Genomic DNA, 18,171 nt, shown 5'->3' with positions numbered 1-18,171 from the left:
GTCCTAGTCTAAAAACCCTAGCTCCAATTTACAATAAAACAATGCATATGTACCATATATATATATATATATATGTATGAGAATTCTTCAACGTAGATGCCAATAAGCTTTAAAGTTTACAAATCTATATATCATCTCAAGCCATTAAATCTGATCAACGGTTAATTTGAAAGATAATAAATAAAATTTTAAAAATAAAACACAAAGTTTGGGGCGTTCGAATCGCATGCTATACACTAGATTCCGTCGACTATTTCATTATGAAATTTGTTGGGGAAAGGTACCCCTTATAGAGACAAGTTGAATGGTAACAGTCGGTGGTCAGAGGGAACGTCGAGTTAATCAACGAGGGGAATAGTCTATGGTACATATATTTATGGGCTCCACATGTCTTATGTGATGCACATGAAATCTTGTGCGCACAACTTAGCAGTTGAGATAACTAGGATATCAATTGTTGAGATACATATCATAACTGTATTGGATTTGGTTCTTATCAATTCAATTCATGCATGTGTAAGAATTAATATGTATTGACTGTCAAGTTACATCATGTGGTTTTTTGGGGGTACTCAAGCGAAACCCTAGAATGATTATGATGTGCATGCGCAAGTCTGTGTAGAACAACAAATAGAATTATCACTCACACACACACACAGACACACTAAGAAAGTGACCAAGACAGGGGTATGTTGCACTTGAATACAAAAAGATGACCTAAGTGCACCACCTTCTCTGATCAAACCTAATTGGAGGGTGCCATGATGCAATACCTGCTCACTCAATTTTCTCTTCCTTCTGCTGAATAGATATATGTATATATATATCTTAACACTGATTTTGTAATTGAATAGTTGCAAAGGAAATTAATGCCATTCAATTGGAGAGGTTTGATTGTAGAAACCTCAGTGATTGGCAAAAGAAAATGCATTTTCTATTAGTTTTATTGAAAATGGCATTGCAACACTCCTTGAAGCCATTTTCTTTATTGTATTTCACACTTTACCATTGACTTGCAGCAGAGATTTAATGAAGGCCGGCTTCTTCTCTAGCCAGAAAAGTCATCACTAACAACTAACAAAGCTGCTGCAAAACAGCTTGTGCATTTCATGATGATTGCATTGCATTTGTAGCAATAGCAATTGTACTGCAGGCTCATGGTTTCTAATGAAAACATGTTTACTGATATGTATACTAATTACCAATACAAATTTAAGGAAACATTGTTAACGCACATATCACTTTCTTTGTGACCATTTTTGTGCATCTTTTACACCAGTATTATCTGGGGAATATATCTAATATTCATCATCAAATCAAGCTCTTTATAAATAAATTTGTTTGCTTTAGTTACAGTACTGTGATCTCTTGATTATGTGATGAAAGACAAATTCCTCCATTTCTATATATGCCATCCTTGAGAACCCTAACCATGCCAACATTAACTAATGAAACAGTGCTTTTAATCAATGAAGAAAATCAACAAAAGGAACTCTAGTTATGTATGTATAGCTTCATTAGCTAGGTGTGCAATATTTGACCTTTTTAGTAGTAGTTAACTTTACCAGAAAAAAAGATGGAGAAGGAAATCTCAACCCTTGGTCTTTAGTCTTTAGTTTGATCTTGGTGGGCGCTCACCTTCCCCATGCCATCTCTCTCTCTAGATATCTTTTGATTAACATGATCTTTAACTATAGATAATATAAATATATATATACTTCAATCAATTTTGTCTCATCAAGTTAATAATTTCTTAGAGCAGCAGAGAAACCCAATTAGGGTTTTCTTTCTCCCCCAATCAATCCCTCAATGTTCATGTCTTTTAAGGAAATATGGTATCTTACAATGTGTTATATACTAATTTATATAAGTTAGAACCACTTCATGAACCTCCATTAAAACTAGTTACAATCATATTCCTCTCTCTCTCTCTCTCTCTTTCACAGAAAACACTCACAAACCCGTCATGGATATCAACCAAACCAACACTAATTGGCAAGATCATCTTCGAATCTCCATGGAAGATCAAATCCTCCATCATCCCTTCATTGGTACTGCTCCTACCACTACTTCTTCTTCACTACTTTATCCTACCTTCCTTCAAACACCACATCAAATAATACCAATCTCAAACTTCAATATTGAACCAAATAATAATCTAAACCCTAATATCGTTGAACAAGACCAAGAGGCTGAGGATCCGGACGAGGAAGAGCCAGAAGAAGAGCTAGGAGCCATGAAAGAGATGATGTACAAGATCGCCGCGATGCAGCCGGTGGACATCGATCCAGCCACCATCCGGAAACCCAAAAGGCGTAATGTCCGGATCAGCGATGACCCACAAAGCGTGGCGGCGCGTCACCGAAGAGAAAGGATAAGTGAGAAGATAAGAATTCTGCAAAGACTAGTTCCTGGTGGTACCAAAATGGACACAGCTTCCATGCTGGAAGAAGCTATTAGGTATGTCAAGTTCTTGAAGAGACAAATTCGGTTCCTACAACAATCCAATAATAATAACAGCAATCAAGCAAACCCACAAACACAAATGCAAATCCATGGAGGAGATCATCATTGGCCAAATATAACTTTTGGTTCCACCACTGCAACAATATTATCCCACATCGAAAGCACAAGAGTTGAAGATGGAGTACTATTCACTTCACAACAAGTAGATTAATCTCTTCATTATGAGGTAATTAGTGGTTTAATGTCGAGTTATTGTTGATGATCGATGATGATGATGTGTGTATGTACATATAAGGTAATATTGAATTGTAGAGGGAGATGATCATGTGATAAAGCTGTTAGGATTTTGTTGACTAAAGTGTGAGTATGTGTGTGGAAGAAGAGAATAATCATAACGGTTGTGCTTTAGTTACGTATGACCATATATTTATAGTTTTATAAAATAAGGTTTCTTTTTATGACTGTATTGTAAGTTGGCCGGAAAGTTTGTTTGGCCGACTCTCTTCCGGGAATAAAAACAGTGACGTTACATACCTATATATATTCACACCATGATTACTATTTCTCTCTCTCTCTCTCGATCTCTAAATATATCACATTCTGGGTTTGTATATATATGTGTGCACATGTGCAACCATAATATATATGTACAGCTAACCGTACGTTTGTTCATATGAATTGTAGAAGGAACTAAAAAAGATGATTTAATTTCAGAGCAAGAGTTGGTTTGTGTTTACCTTAATTTCTTGCAAAATGTGTAGTGAAATTTTATGTTCTAATCGAGTAAGGTTTAGGCCATGAATCATAGTATTCTCCCTCTTCGCCGTGAGTTCAGTAATTGTTAATGCATAGACATATATCTTCCCAAGACACCCACCTCAACTTCGACTGTAAAGTCCTGCACCTCGTAGAAACTCGCTGGTAGAGGTATCCCACAACATCCTTTGGCCCCAAGATCAAAATCAACACTATATATGTAGTTTTGGTTCGGATTTCCATCCATCTCATGCATACAAGGTATGGCTCCATTTCCTATCCATCACACACAAAGAGTTTGAAATCCATCCTGGATATGTACTCCAAGTCCATTTATTTTTTGGGAAAATTACCAGAAGAACAATATGTATGTGAGAGGTTTGTTCAAATAAAGACAGCTAAAAAAAGTTCAGAAATAAAAGACAAAAAGTTACAAACATACCAAAATGTCTTTGCATTGTAAAAGACGCTTCTTCTTCTTCTTCTTCATTTGTTTGCTATTGTTCCTCAGCCAATTTCTTTCTCTGTTAGCTCGTACAATGCCATAACCAACGAAAGTTTCTTATCTCTTCTATTGATTGAAGTTTCTCTACATCCTTATTCGTCAATCAGATCTATGCGTGCAGAATTAGATATATAGATCTTCAAGCGGAGCTTTTGATCTAAAGAGAAAAATAGAGAATGAAAATGAAAATGATGTCCTTTGATTTTCATGATCACATACCTATTTTTGACATTTTTCTGTGGTGTATTTTTTGCAGTTTCTTTTCATTCTGCTAATGATGTATTTGAAACTAGATCTATTGCTATTATATATGTTGTGAATCTGCTAATATTATATCTGTTTATTCAATTTATCAATCTTCATTGTGGTGCCCTTACTAAATAAAATTCTTATATTTAAACCTTCATTGTGGACGACATTACTATATGAAATTCTAGCGTTTCATTCTTTAAACGGATAACATTTTATTTAATATCTCATCTTTTTGTTCAATTTATCAATTTTCATTATGGTGCCCTTACCAAATGAAATTCTTATGTTTCAATCTTCATTGTGACGACATTACTAAATGAAATTATCATGTTTTAGTGTTTAAACAAATAATATTTCATTAAGAACAAATACTTATATGATCACAAACAAAGGAGAATAACAAAGTAGAAATGATAATTCAGTGATCAAACCATGTTTTGTCGATAAGTCTAGATTTACAAGTTTTTTTGAATAATTATTACTATTATTAACAATTTATGAATCCATTCTGGAGCAGGAAAATATTTAGAAAGGTTTGACCCTTAAAAAGAAAGCAAGTTCGTTCTATGTTCACCATGTCCGAACCCATAACCCATAGCCATTGGGGGTTCACGTAATGGCTAACCCAACAGTCCTGTTAATTTGGGCTTGGATAAATTGAATCCAATAAGCGTATGTCTCATGGGCTCATACTGGCCCAATAAAACATCTCAAAAATGTCATTAATAATGGTCATATAAGGGTCACTTTTCATTCGTTGTCACCTATTAATCGATCTACCCATGGAAAATTGCCGAATCCCACCTCATAAAAAGAATGAGACAGATCTCACTCCAGTGAATACCGTTGATTTTAAGTAATAAGACATGTCCCACCGTCTTATGGGTGGGAGTCGGAACGACTCTACACGTACAAAACTTTTACAAATGCCAAAGGAAGTCACCATCTTAAGTGAAAAAAAGTCATTAATGCCTCTCACAGATTAACAATAACAAAATGGTTAATAATACTAATCATTATTCAAAATAATAATTAATGTTAGCTAATTACGTAATTAACCTCCATTATTATGACTTACGAACACTTGCCACTTTTGTATATTATAATGCTTGCTTAGATACTCTTGATAGTTTCTCTCTGGTTTCCCTCAACCACCTCGGATCTCCTCGATTCACAACCCCATCATTTTCTCTCCGTCGAAGGGAAGTCTTTTTGCTTATTATTACATAATCTTTGGAGAAATCTTGATGAATCAATGGTGGGTTACTGGCACCTCTCAATGCTTTACATCGCCCAACAAGTTTGATGTCAGTATGTCCACATTTTCTTTACTAACTCATCGTAGACTCTCCGAGTAACTTGTTTCTGGCATACGGGTTTGTTTCTTATGATTTGAGGGGCACTCGCCTGGATTTTTTTTTTTATGGAATCTATTAATGGGTTCTGATGAATACGAGGTTCCGAGCTTGAATTTTGCGTTTCTTGATTGAATTTGAAGATTGTGGGGATGTTTTGATTTCTTTGTGCTTCCCAAGTTTTTCTTACGATGTTTCTTTTATTGTTTGGAAACTTTGGTCATTATTGGGGCTTTATGCGAGGTTGGATTTGAACTGATTCTGATTGGCTAAGTTGCTGGTTATTGTGGACCATAGTTTCTAAACTCCGATGTTTTGGGATCTTGAAATGATCCTTTGTTTTACTATCGGAAGTAGGTTTTTCGAATCTTGCTGATATGGGCGATTGAAATTATGGAAGTTTTTCAAAGGAGTAAGTCATTCAACCAAAGAGCCTTGAGCGTTGTAAGCCCAAGATCCCTGAGTTTGGGAAGCCCAAGAGTTAATCGATCAAGCTTCAATTGGCGACGGTTTCATGTACTTATCACGATTGGATTTTCGATTTCCTTCCTTATGGCCATTGGTGTAGTATATATTTATGTGCTTCCTAGTCTCACACAGGCTTTTCATGGTTTTGGTATTTCCGTTCCTTCAGGGACATCTGATGAAAAAAAGAGTTTTGGTATTTCCAATTCAAACGAATCATTGGAAGATTGTGATATATTTGATGGAAGCTGGGTCCAGGAGATTACCTACCCTTTATACAATGCTTCAGAATGTCCTTTTGCAGAACGAGGATTTAACTGCTTGGGAAATGGGAGGGTAGACAAAGATTATCAAGAATGGAGGTGGAAGCCCAAGAACTGTGATATTCGCTTGTTCAATGTGAATGAAGCATTGGAAAGCCTTCGAAATAAGAGGGTCGTATTTGTTGGAGATTCTATGAGTAGAACCCAATGGGAGTCTCTGATATGCATGCTTATGACTGGCATAGAGGATAAACATAGTGTGTATGAAGTTAATGGGAATGAGATAACAAAACTGATAAGATATCTTGGTGTTCGGTTCAGCTCATTCAATTTTACAATTGAGTTCTTTCGCTCCGTTTTCTTGGTTCAGCATGGCTGGATGCCTAGGCATGCTCCCAAGCGGGTTAGGTCAACACTTAAATTGGACAAGTTGGATGATATTAGTAATCAGTGGGTTGATTCAGATATTCTCATATTCAACTCAGGACAATGGTGGGTGCCTGGAAAGCTTTTTGAAACGTAAGTTCCTCCGTTACACATTCACACGTACATATATGCATATTTATTTACTTTTTTTTCCTAAATTTAGAAATAAGGATTTAGTGCCCGCTCTGATGATTGATGATTGACTTTGGTGGAAATCTGCGACCAGTTCAACATATCTTGCATGCTAATTATTTCTCACTGTGCTTTCCAAATGCATTTAATTTTTATTGCTTGCAGGTTGCAATACCCTTTTTGGAATATGAAACATGACTTGTTATTATATGGATAAGAGTATTTGTAGCATTAGATGATGCTTCTGGATTTAAATTTATTGTCTGTAGTACTTTTTCTAGCAGTTTCACTTCATTTAATGGTCTTTCCCTCTCGCTTAATTTTATTGAGAACAATGTCCATCAGAAAAGGAAGCCACATTTTTGTACTATAACAAAAGCAGAAGTCACCTTTCATCTTCTACACTAGATTTGCTACCCCTTTGGACTATGACCCTGTTTCAACAGGTTTGCAAAACCATGAGGTCTATCTTGCTATTATTCTCTCTTCCTCTACTATGGCACTTTGATATTTTCGATTGGTGTGGATTCTGATTTTCACCAGGCGCCTTTCTAAGATTCCTACTTGTTGCCAATGCTGAAATTGCAAATATATGGGCTCTTAATCAGGTTGCACAAGGAGAATTTTTTTTTTATTTTTTATTTTATCAAAGGCCTGTTCTCTTCCCAGTGTTGCATCTGGGGATGGAATTTACCATCCTTTCCTTTGTCAAGAACTTTTAAATTTGCTTGAGAGCAGTTAATTTCTTTGCTTCTGATCTATTATACCTCATTCATTAAAAAATGTAACTGCGCAATTTTTTGCTTTTTTACTTTATCCTTGCAATGATCAGTGATAAGAATTGCAGACTGGATGCTGATTCAAGATTGTTTTCGTAGAATAATTATATGTATTAGTGTGTGAATGCTGCATTATTGTATTTTTTGCCAGGGGCTGTTATTTCCAGACCGGGAACTCGCTAAGACTTGGGATGTCAATTCCTAATGCTTTCGGAGTTGCGATGAACACTTGGGCATCGTGGGTTGAAAAAAGGATTGATACAAACCGAACGCGCATCTTCTTCCGGACTTTTGAGCCATCTCATTGGAGGTATTCCTTTAGTTTTTTGAAATCGTAATGCTATTTTCTCAAAACATGTTTATCCTTTGGAATAATTGCTTGAGAGCTACTCCACTTACGCAAAATTGTTTTTTTTTTCTTGTGGTTTGTCTTTTAGTTTCGCTCATCATGGTATGCTTACACATATTATGCCACAGCCAGTCTCTTTATACTTGATTTTATTAAATTTTAATGTTCTTAGTCCTCACCCAACCCCCTTCCCCTTCCCTTTCAACCTCTCTTTGTTCTAACACTATCTATCTTTCCACACCAGCAATCATTCCCGAAGGTCATGCAACGTGACCCAACACCCAGTGTCAGAAACCGAGGGGAGAGACCAAAGCCTATTTACTGACACCATATTAGAGGTGGTGAAAAATATGAAAGTTCCTGTAACTGTCCTGCAAATAACCTCCATGTCGGCTTTCAGGAGAGATGCACATGTGGGTAATTGGAGTGACAGTCAATTAGTACCTGATTGTAGCCACTGGTGTCTTCCGGGAGTGCCAGATATGTGGAACGAAATTGTCTTTTCATACCTGCTCACTAACCATGGAAATTCTCTTCAATCAAATCAGATTGGAGCATAATGTGAGTTTCATTTCCTTTCTCAGTTCCATTCCTCTTACATCCTTGGCTACATTTGAGCATGTATTCTATTTGCATCAAACATCACGTAACATCTTTCATGCGATCTTGTTGGTAATGATTAGTAGGTGATGGTTAAGGATAATTTAGTTAGTTCTTTTTCTCTAGTGCAGATGGTGAAGGATAATTTACGTTACTTCTTTTTCTCTGGCGCAGACGGAACAGATACACATTTGATGAGAACCAGATCATACCTTAGCAAGTAAACTACCTCTGGTCTACAAGCATATCCGAGGTAGATACTGAAGCCTGACAATCGGATAAGCTTAAATGGACTGTAGATTCTGGAAGCAACCATTCTGCAATCCTAGACGTACCATCAACCTTTCAGATAATTTGTATAGCTACACACGGATAGGAAAGTTGTGGATTTTTTCATTCTTTCTGCATTTCTTCATTATTTTTTTTGTGGGGGAGGGAGGTGGGACTGATATTCGGTCTCCAAGATGTTAAAGTTTTGTCCTTTTTTTGTTCAGTAATGAAACTTTAGCTGATGACAAAGAGAACTTTCAAGCAAAAAGGAAAGAAAGCTTCTGAGATTCACTATTTTACTTGGGTCATTTTCTACTTTTCTGTTGTGAAAGGAGGAGAATCATATGACTGATGCATACTCACTTGCATCGGGAAATTTTATTTTCCAATTTCCATAAGAGCAAAGCCATAAAACTAATATTACCAAAGTCTATGTTGATGTAAAACAAAACCCATGAGCTAGATCATGATTTACAGAGTAAATTTGATCCGAGTGTCAAGACTCAAGAGTCCTCAGATGCAGCCAATAGAGACAAGGGACATCACCACAGTTGATCTGTTTCCTATTGAAACTTATCTAAGATTTGGCTTTTGGATGATCAAAGAAATAGGAAAAATGTTCATAAAAACACCGTCTTCTCCACAGAAATTTTGTGACTGTAGAGACTTGATCCACTCAGAAGAGAGACAGTTGGGTCATATGTGAATCCATCTATCCTGCAATATTAGCTGGCTTATGTAAGCACATACATGATTAGCACCTAAAGCCAAGAAAAGACCTTGTTATCATAGAGAATGTGTCACACAAGATGTTGAGGAAATCCTTTTGGGAAAACAAAAAAATTAAGAAGTGTTTTTGAATGCAATCAAAGACAACTCTGGAATGCTTAGCATGCAAGCCAAGTTAGGAAAAACTTAGAAGAATGCAATCCAGTGAACGATATAAAGTATAAACCTTATTCAGCAATTTCCACACCTCAGCCACAAGCACCACTCATTCTATCGTCAAATTAGTTGTTTTCGATTACTCATAAATGGCTCCTCTGGACAACTATGACTACAACTTCCCATACTTCCCTCCGGAACCACCACAGAATCCATCCCCACCACAAAAAACTTCACCTCCTCCAAACATAACTCCACCATTTCATCCCATTGTACCCTCACCACCACCCACAATCCCACCACCACCACCCTCTCATCCATTTCCACCGCCGAGCCCTGCAGCAAGACCACCACATCCCTCAATCCCACCCCCGCCATCAGTTGTTGCACCACCACCTCATCATCCATTTCATCCACCACCACCTCATGTAACTCCACCATCACCACCTCATATCATTCCACCTCCACCACCTTCAGGACATCATTCAACCATCATAGTTGTTGTCTTTGTCTCGCTTGGCGGTCTATTCTTTCTTGCATTCCTCTCAGTTGCTCTCTGCTGTCTCATTAAGAAGAAAAAGAAGAAAACTGATCAGAAAACTGAAATCTTAGACGTAGACGAGCACTTGAAAGTTCAGGAAGCCGTCATACCAGGCCCACATGGTGAACAAATGAAGGTACTATTAATTGAAGAGGATGTGCACATTCAAGGGGAGATTAAAAAGAAGGAAGAGGTGACTGAAGGTTCTCACGTTAAGTCTCATCATGACCAACCTCAAGTTTCTGATATGGCGGCATGGTCAACTACCAGTCATCACCTTCTTTAGCACAAGGACTGAATGTAATTAATACACGTAAAAGGCACAGTAGGCAAAATGGTCATACATTGGCGTTTATACAATAAAGCCTACTAATATAACAATCAAAGTGTCATGCAATAAAATTTAAGAGTTCGTTGAGAAATAATCTTATGCACCTTTATTACAGTCCTCGTCAAATCAGAAGATGAATTTGCTTCAGAAATAGAATTCAGAGGAAGGGAATAAATTGAAATTTTTATTTTACTTAATATTGTGGCATTTTCAAATGGTCTTCATCATGCTGAAGTGACCACTGATACAATTACTCTCAAAGGATATTTAATCCAATATTAGATAGTAGTATAGTACAATAAACCACCAAACACAAGCCTCTGTGAGACTGAACCATACATATTATTGAAAATAGATATGTATACTCACACTCCTTGATTGCAAGGAAAATGTTCTTATGAACCATTTTGGTATGCTAGATGAGTTATAAAATTAATAGCATATGTCACAGCCGATGAGTATCAAGAGATTCAGCAAGACTTCAATGTAATACAGTCTAATTCAATAGATACGACATCAAATAGCAGATAAATAATTGCTAAGATAATTTATGGTAAAGATTCAACTGATTGAGTTAAAGAACTTTACCTTAAAGAGGATCGGATAGTGATGATCTATGTCTTTTGACTGGTAAAACCATGACCTTGAGGAATTTTGAAATTTTGCTGGATTTAAATGTGGTTTCCACGCCCAAAAGCATCAGGCAACATCAGCACGGTAATCATTTGACCTAACATTTCAGCTATCACCTGAGCAAGTGGATGAGAACAATCCCCTTGGTAGAACTTGTGTATCACTCCAGCAATGGTTATCCAGCTACAACCAGGTGTTTTAGTCAAACCTAATTCCTTCATCTTTGATCTCATTGTCGAAACACCATCCCTATCACCAAGGGACTCGTAAATGCTACACAAAGCTATGTAGTTGCTAGAGTTTCTAGGTTCCAATTCGAAGAGATAATGAGCTGCTATTTCTCCAATGTCAGCATTCCTGTGCATCATGCAACCAGCAAGCAAGGCACCCCAAATGCTTGCTGATGCCGCTAACTTCATGTTCTTTACTAATGCAAGTGCTTCCTCAAGATGGCCAAATCGACCCAAAAGATCTACCATACAAGCATAGTGCTCTATGCTAGGTTCAAATCCATACTTCAAAAACATGGAATTAAAAATTCTTCTGGCATCATCAATAAGACCTGAATGACTGCAACTGGCCAAAACTGCATTTAATGTGACACAGTTTGGCTCGAACCCTCTCTCTTGCATTTTCTTAAATAGAACCAGAGATGTCTTTCCTTTCCCATGAACTCCATAACAGGATATCAACGTAGTCCAGGTAACTAAATCCAATTGTCTCATATTCCTGAATACTTTTTCCGAATCATGCAAACATCCACACTTTGCATACATATTGATCAAAGAATTCCCAATTACAACATCTGTCGAAAAGAATGGACTCCTAACTATATTTCCATGAACTTCTTTCCCTCTCATCAAAGCTCCTTCTCCACCACAAGCATTTAAAATGCTTGGGATGGTCCGGGAATCCATTTTCACTCCTTTCCCAATCATGTTGCTGAAACAGCTCATAGCCATTGCACATAAACCAGCCTTTGCATATCCCGAAATCATCAAATTACAAGCCACAGTGTCCTGCCACAACATGCTGTTAAACACCCGTCGTGCATCAACCAAATCTCCACATTTTAAATAAAATTCCAAAACTGAAGTACCCACAACAACATAATCCTCCAACCCAAGCCTAATCACCCAGCCATGAAGTACTTTACCGACATAAACTTCTCGCACTCCAGCAGATGCCTTTAACAATGGAGGCAAAGTAAAGTGGTCTGGTCGAAACCCAAGTTTTCTGAACTCATCAAAGACACTAATAGCATCAGAATACAAAGAATCCTGCGCATATGATGCAATCATAATGTTCCAGGAATGCATGTTTCTGTCAGACATTCTGTCGAACACTTTGCGAGCATCTTGAATAAGACCACATTTAGAGTACGCCAATAGGAGATCAGTTTGGAGTGTGACATTAATAATGAAGCCATTGACAAGAGTTTGGGCATGGGTTATCCTCGCGTGAGAGATTTCAGAGAGAGTAGTACATTTTCTCAGCAGGGAAGAGAATTGATATACACTTCTAACGGACATGCTATTTCCCAAAAAATACAAAAAAGAATTTAAAAGAAAAGTGAACCTTTAACGGTCGATTGCAGATATGGCGGGAAAGGAAAAACAAATAAGCTGATTGGCTGAACGAGCAATGATCAGCTGTGGTCTCTCTTAAAATGATCCGCTGGTCACAACAGAGTGCCATGTTATAATCATATTAATCCTAATTAGGATCGTACGATGGATTAGGAATCTAGAGCTTGCGAGCTTGAGTAGGCCGTTTCCTATATGGGCCAATCCATGACTAGTGAAGCCCAACTCGGTCCGGCCCATTTGGACTCCTGGCTAAAATACGAAATTGAAACCTTGACTTCTGGCTCAGCTTCAAATTATACAAAACCAGTGACATTCTTCTAAACACAATACTACCATTAGAGTATACTATTGATGCTATAAACAAAATCAACTCATTTAGTTTGATCACAACATGGTTTGCTCCATCCCATATTGTATATCTTGACATCTCCCTCGATATTTCCAGCAAAAATACTATGGACGAGCGTGCGGCGTTATAGGAGCGCCGACCAGGAGTGTTTCCCTCTGTTGCTAATAAACGAGGAACCAGTATATGTCATCTGAAAGAAAACCTGGAATGAAGACCATTCGGAAAAGCTAAAGGCCAGTGTAATAGCTGTCAAGGATCTATTGCCATAGGAGTAATGCGCTTCTTCGCTGGTTTATTTGTCGTGGGGGTAACAGTTGAGGTTGGCGATGCCTGCTTCCCTTTATTCATTTCTCCTTCCAGTTTGTTGCTCTCTACTGCAACAGGACCATCATTGGCGGATGTATCAATCATCATGTTTTCAGGTTTCTGAACAGGGCTCTTCTTCTCATCAAATATCACCTTCTTCTCCTCTGCAACAGATTCAGATGAAAGTTTCAAGCAATGGCGAAAAGAAAAGAAGATTCTTCAGAGAGAAGCTAAACCAAAGAAACAAAGATACTATCGCAAACCTGAGAAGGGGACGGGAGAGCCAAGTGCGTCCTTATCAAATTCGAGTAAAGAACAGTATCCATCCTGGGACGACAGAGCTAAAAATCTGGCATTGGGTGACCTTACAAGAAATCGATGTAACCATTTAAACTTGGGAAATATAACAAACTATAGTGTCCAGAATAAATCATAAACGTTAGACTCAGCATACTGATAGGAGGTAGTTTACCAAGAAATATCAGTAATGGCTGCATAGTGAAGACCAGCCACAATTGCTATTGGAGGAACACTCTCTGTGTCATAAATGTACAATGAATTCAAAGTTGCTACTGCAAAAATTAGCCGATAAGGAAGCTTAAAGAACCCATCTGCACAAGTCAGCAGAAAAACTAGATTACCATAGATTTTATTTTTTATTTCTTTTGCTAAACCATACTTTATTTACCCCAAAACAGTAATTATCACCATGAACAGACCTGAGTTTGATCCCCTAAGTCTAAAAGCCATTGGACAGAAACGAACTGCTACTATTGGCTTGCTAGCACCAGGAAACAGTAGGGCAGGTCTGCATATCGGATAATATAAGGAATCAAAATGAAAGAAATACTCTGATGTTTCAAAAGAATATTATTAATCTACAACTAAATTATACAGTTAAACAAAAGAATTCCAAGAGATAACGGGGACTCAACCTAGCAGGATATGAGAAATACAAAGTAATTGTAACAAAAATTAAAGATTCTGAGCACATGGCATGCCTGGAAAGATCCTTTCTGGAAAATGCATAGGCAACATTCACTGATTCAGATGAAGGTCCAATTCTGTAAGAGCCTGCAATAGGAAAATTGCTGCATCAACAAGAACATCAAATACATTAAAGAAAATCTAACAATTCGATACAGACATGTCAAAGAAAACAATCATATTAGATTGGAGCATTTCTTGTACAGAGCCACAATATCTTGGACTGCAGAAACCATTTAAACTGTCACCATCCCTCCAACCCCTTAAGCCCGAAACAAAAAAGAACCAAGAAAAGGAACAAAAGTGAAAATGCTGCCTCCACAAATTGCTAGGTTTGTGTAAGATGATAGAGCATATTTTATCAAAACCAACAAAACAATGGCAGGGAAAAAAAAAAAAGACACATCCGTGCGGGTATTTACAGAAGAAGACATATAATGCATGATGAGGAAAGCAAATATGCGAAGCCAACAAGGGAATCAATCAGTAACTACACAAGCTGTCTCAGATTATCAGAATCCAGATTTAAGTATAGATTATAGCACTATTCAATACCAGAGTAAATAAGCCATTACCATTCCAGACAAAAAAAAAAGATTGGCCAATAATTTAAGTCCATACCTGCTGGGACAACTAAAAATGATCCATCAGGCGACCAGGCTAATCTTCGGAAAAAAGATGGCATTGTTTCATCATGGAAATAATAGCTTTTTGAAGACTGCATCAAAAAAGCATGTATCAGGACAACAACACGTAATGAATCCACTTACAGTTCATAATCATACAGATTCAAACTATTTTCTAACCTTAGAATCATCCAGTGGTTGCTGTTCCGCCCTTGCAATAACATGCTGGCAAACATAATTCATCTTCTCAACCCCTTTTGTTTTTCTTTGAGGCCTATTTACATAAATTCTGCAAGTTCTATCTGAACTAAGAGAAGCAACATACTTGGCCAAGGGATCCCAAGCCACTCCTTGAACATAATGACAATGACCATCCAGTATCTGAGAGACAGACCCTGAGGTCGGACAGATGGAGAATCAGAAAGAGAGCAAAGGCCATCAACTGATATATAACACAAGTATAGTTAATCATTTACCCTTGTTAATATCCCATATGATGCAAGAATTATCGACTGATCCAGAGATGAGAAATTCACCATCAGTAGACCACTGCAGGTCCAGTACATCTTTGCGGTGAAACCTAAGCCAAGAAAGAATGTTTCACAATTAGTCATCCACGTAAGATAACCAAATTTCCAAATCTAAAAGAAACACATAGATCCATAATGGGCAGTATAATAACCAATCTTTCACACAACCATGCGATGTAGGAGAGTTTTTCCGTAGAATAATTTTCTAAAGCATGGTTAAAAGAATGAGTTAAGAATAAATTCGGATATAGAACTTACGATAAAGTCTTGAGGACTTTCCATGTCTGGCCGCTTTCTGTGGAGTGTGATTTCCATATGACAAGCTCACCACCTGCAGATAGTAAGCTCCATTTGAGATCAAATTGCTTGGCAAGGAACTCATGAGGTCTGAATGGAATTCGTACTAAGAAATAATAAGTGGGCAGTGTAGTGAATTCATACCATCAGCACCAGAAGCAAGCTGTTCTCCTGCAAATATGATATAGTTATGTTACTTACATCCCCAAAAACATGTCACTTAAAAAGTACATGCAAGTGCAAATATTTGAAGATCATCCTAGCATGAAGACATATAGGTTCTACATGTACACTAAACAAAAAGAAATACGTGTCGATCCACTCAACATAAGAGGTTAGCAAATTTGGGACAACTCATACCAGAAGGGGAGAAACGAAGGGTATTCACAGCAGAACTGTGGTAGCAAAGGCTGTTCTGGTATGACGCAGTGGGGATCTTCTTCTGAGATTCGCGTGAATTTATCAACCAAAGCTGAGAGTTTTCATTACAAAATAAAAAAAACACGAATCAGTTAGTATCTTCACTTGGGTAGCAGTCAAAAATCACTACTTCAGATTGTGTTTAATTAAATGATCGAATTCAAATTAGCCTTCAATGAGGAAAACCCTAGCAATCTAGTTGCGTTTTCGGCGAAGCAGAACAACCAAAAAAAATCGAGGTTACGGAATTGCATACTAACAGTCAATGTAAAATTGATATATAGTCTCAACGAGAAACGCAAATAAAATCGAAGTGATTTAAAGAAGGTTTAGAACCTTAATGTCGAAATCGGCGCCGCCGGTGGCGAGGAGTCCTGAGATTGGGTGAAAATCTAGGGTTAGAACGGGCTTCGTGTCGTGCCAATTTATCTGGACTGTCCCTCCCTCCATTACTTCTCTTTCTCTTCCAAAACGTATATTCTCTCCTCTTGCCTCACAACTTCTTCAGTTCTACTGAGAGATCGAAAAAAAAACTTGAAGGGAATTTTGGCGGGGCTTGATATGTAAGGGCGGGAAACGAGAGCGATATACCTCCCTCGCCCCCTCCGTGACCGTAATTGCTTCAATCTGCGCCGTCAACATTTTATAAGGAATCGTGTGGAGGACAGTGGAGGAGACATAAGAGTGGGGCGGGCCCTAGGGTTTGGCCCATAATGGCACTTTTTCTGGCCCATTATTATTCGTCTACAAAATAAAAAGGCCTTTTTACCCATCTAAAGTCCAAACCTTTCAGCCCATAATAAGAGAACTTTCAGGCCCATGGTTGGTCATTATAGTATTTTAATATATAGTGTATATTTTCTTCATAAACTTCAGCTTTAGAAAAAATGCATACCATTACCAGCTGCTACCATTCATGGATGAATTCTAGACCTAGTATCGTCCAAGCTGGTAAATTATTACAAGATTTGGGGAATAAATGATTAATGATTAATGGTGGGCAGTTCTCAAAAAAAAAATGATTAATGGTGGGCTAGGCGGCGTCCAGTCCACATACAGCATACTATGCTTCAAATCCTTGGGCCAACTGAGAATGGGGCCCACACAGTCCCATTTATGATTTATTAAATGATGAGGCTGAGCCCACCAACAGTTGATGGTTATCCAAAACCATGTATGAAATTAATTAAACAGTAATACAATCTCTCTCCATTCTCCAACGATAAGTGACAGGTTGATAACCTATTGGGTTAGGTAATATATGTGTCAAAGCTTTGAAGCATATTTCTCAACGGTATTTCAAAAAAAAGTTTTCATAGGCTCAAATATATGTTTGGGAAAATTAGTGATAAGCCTTTCAATTCAAAGTTTTGTTCCAATAAAATACTCAAATAAGTTTTATTCCATAATATTCAAACAATATTCCATAAAGGGCAAAATATTACATACATTTATTTTATTTGACACTCATATCAGATCTTCCTCCTTCTATAACTTTTTTGGCCAACCAAAGGGTGGGCATGACGCACCTAAGTTTGGGGAACACTATCGTGATGGTTGACTGAGGCGGCGTTGTCTCCATTGACTATATTTAGTTGTTTTCTTCATGGTTGGTCGCGGCTTCAATGTTCAGATTTTGGTTGAACCAGTAGCCGACAGCGGAGAATGGTGGTTGGGGGTTGATCGTGGTGTTCCGACACTTCATTTTGGTGGGTCGGTGACCTTGATCGGTGGTAATCCACACTACCTATGGATCCGCATCATATTTTTATCAATTTCTTATATTATACGTTTTATTATAATTATTTTATTATATTTGTTTGTAACTATTTTATTATTTTTATTTGAAGACTGAAACACAATAATTTCATTTGGCAATGTCGTCACAATGAAGATTGAAATACAAAACTTTCATTTAAATATATATAATATTATCATATCCAAAAAATATATAATATCAACATATCTAAGACAAATATAATATTAGTAGATCTAAAACATATAACATATAAGTCGATCAAGAAACAATAACCAATGTCACTCCTGTTACCAGATCTAG

At 37.4% G+C, this 18,171-nt stretch overlaps 5 protein-coding genes across 7 annotated transcripts; 3 read left to right on the top strand and 2 right to left on the bottom strand.

The window, feature by feature from the left end:
- The first annotated feature begins 1,692 nt into the window (after window positions 1-1,692).
- On the top strand, window positions 1,693-2,924 carry LOC120002971 (transcription factor HEC3-like). Its single transcript, XM_038851850.1, has one exon. The coding sequence runs from the start codon at window positions 1,967-1,969 to the stop codon at window positions 2,675-2,677; it is 711 nt and encodes a 236-aa protein (XP_038707778.1). The 5' UTR covers window positions 1,693-1,966; the 3' UTR covers window positions 2,678-2,924.
- A 2,186-nt stretch (window positions 2,925-5,110) lies between these two features.
- LOC120002389 (protein trichome berefringence-like 7) lies at window positions 5,111-8,917 on the top strand. 2 transcript variants are annotated; one of them, XM_038851139.1, is made up of 4 exons: window positions 5,111-6,581; window positions 7,551-7,709; window positions 7,993-8,309; window positions 8,523-8,917. In XM_038851139.1, exons 1-3 carry the CDS (start codon window positions 5,728-5,730, stop codon window positions 8,306-8,308), a joined length of 1,329 nt encoding a protein of 442 aa, XP_038707067.1. In that variant the 5' UTR covers window positions 5,111-5,727; the 3' UTR covers window position 8,309; window positions 8,523-8,917. The 2 variants fall into 2 exon arrangements, with proteins under 2 accessions (XP_038707067.1, XP_038707068.1); XM_038851140.1 differs by having other exon boundaries at window positions 8,480-8,917.
- A 474-nt stretch (window positions 8,918-9,391) lies between these two features.
- Window positions 9,392-10,469, top strand: LOC120002390 (proline-rich receptor-like protein kinase PERK2). Its single transcript, XM_038851141.1, has one exon. The coding sequence runs from the start codon at window positions 9,653-9,655 to the stop codon at window positions 10,328-10,330; it is 678 nt and encodes a 225-aa protein (XP_038707069.1). The 5' UTR covers window positions 9,392-9,652; the 3' UTR covers window positions 10,331-10,469.
- On the bottom strand, window positions 9,931-12,570 carry LOC120002387 (pentatricopeptide repeat-containing protein At3g24000, mitochondrial-like). 2 transcript variants are annotated; one of them, XM_038851136.1, is made up of 2 exons: window positions 10,964-12,570; window positions 9,931-10,062 (listed from the first exon to the last, which is right to left on the bottom strand). In XM_038851136.1, the coding sequence occupies exon 1, from the start codon at window positions 12,538-12,540 to the stop codon at window positions 11,047-11,049; it is 1,494 nt and encodes a 497-aa protein (XP_038707064.1). In that variant the 5' UTR covers window positions 12,541-12,570; the 3' UTR covers window positions 9,931-10,062; window positions 10,964-11,046. The 2 variants fall into 2 exon arrangements, with proteins under 2 accessions (XP_038707064.1, XP_038707065.1); XM_038851137.1 differs by having other exon boundaries at window positions 9,954-10,059.
- Window positions 12,571-12,637: 67 nt separating this feature from the next.
- On the bottom strand, window positions 12,638-16,738 carry LOC120002388 (chromatin assembly factor 1 subunit FAS2). The gene is made up of 12 exons (XM_038851138.1): window positions 16,449-16,738; window positions 16,053-16,164; window positions 15,837-15,863; window positions 15,654-15,726; window positions 15,342-15,445; window positions 15,046-15,260; window positions 14,861-14,957; window positions 14,254-14,326; window positions 13,972-14,060; window positions 13,725-13,863; window positions 13,516-13,616; window positions 12,638-13,416 (listed from the first exon to the last, which is right to left on the bottom strand). Exons 1-12 carry the CDS (start codon window positions 16,560-16,562, stop codon window positions 13,196-13,198), a joined length of 1,365 nt encoding a protein of 454 aa, XP_038707066.1. The 5' UTR covers window positions 16,563-16,738; the 3' UTR covers window positions 12,638-13,195.
- Window positions 16,739-18,171: the final 1,433 nt, after the last annotated feature.

The sequence above is a fragment of the Tripterygium wilfordii genome, chromosome 7, assembly GCF_013401445.1.
Source record: "Tripterygium wilfordii isolate XIE 37 chromosome 7, ASM1340144v1, whole genome shotgun sequence".
Taxonomy (NCBI): Eukaryota; Viridiplantae; Streptophyta; class Magnoliopsida; order Celastrales; family Celastraceae; genus Tripterygium; species Tripterygium wilfordii.
The sequence above is the reverse complement of the archived record's forward strand: the minus strand, read 5'-3'. Positions and strand labels throughout refer to the sequence as shown.

What these genes read in the sequence shown, in the direction of transcription:
- LOC120002971 (XM_038851850.1), top strand. Translation starts at nt 1,967, where the DNA reads ATGGATATCAACCAAACCAACACTAATTGGCAAGATCATCTTCGAATC.
- LOC120002389 (XM_038851139.1), top strand. Translation starts at nt 5,728, where the DNA reads ATGGAAGTTTTTCAAAGGAGTAAGTCATTCAACCAAAGAGCCTTGAGC. An exon ending in CCTGGAAAGCTTTTTGAAAC is followed by an intron (nt 6,582 to 7,550) that starts GTAAGTTCCTCC and finishes ATTTTTTGCCAG; the next exon opens with GGGCTGTTATTTCCAGACCG. An exon ending in TTTGAGCCATCTCATTGGAG is followed by an intron (nt 7,710 to 7,992) that starts GTATTCCTTTAG and finishes TTTCCACACCAG; the next exon opens with CAATCATTCCCGAAGGTCAT.
- LOC120002390 (XM_038851141.1), top strand. Translation starts at nt 9,653, where the DNA reads ATGGCTCCTCTGGACAACTATGACTACAACTTCCCATACTTCCCTCCG.
- LOC120002387 (XM_038851136.1), bottom strand. Translation starts at nt 12,540, where the DNA reads ATGTCCGTTAGAAGTGTATATCAATTCTCTTCCCTGCTGAGAAAATGT.
- LOC120002388 (XM_038851138.1), bottom strand. Translation starts at nt 16,562, where the DNA reads ATGGAGGGAGGGACAGTCCAGATAAATTGGCACGACACGAAGCCCGTT. An exon ending in CCTTCGTTTCTCCCCTTCTG is followed by an intron (nt 15,864 to 16,052) that starts GTATGAGTTGTC and finishes TCATATTTGCAG; the next exon opens with GAGAACAGCTTGCTTCTGGT. An exon ending in ACTTAGGGGATCAAACTCAG is followed by an intron (nt 13,864 to 13,971) that starts GTCTGTTCATGG and finishes TGACTTGTGCAG; the next exon opens with ATGGGTTCTTTAAGCTTCCT.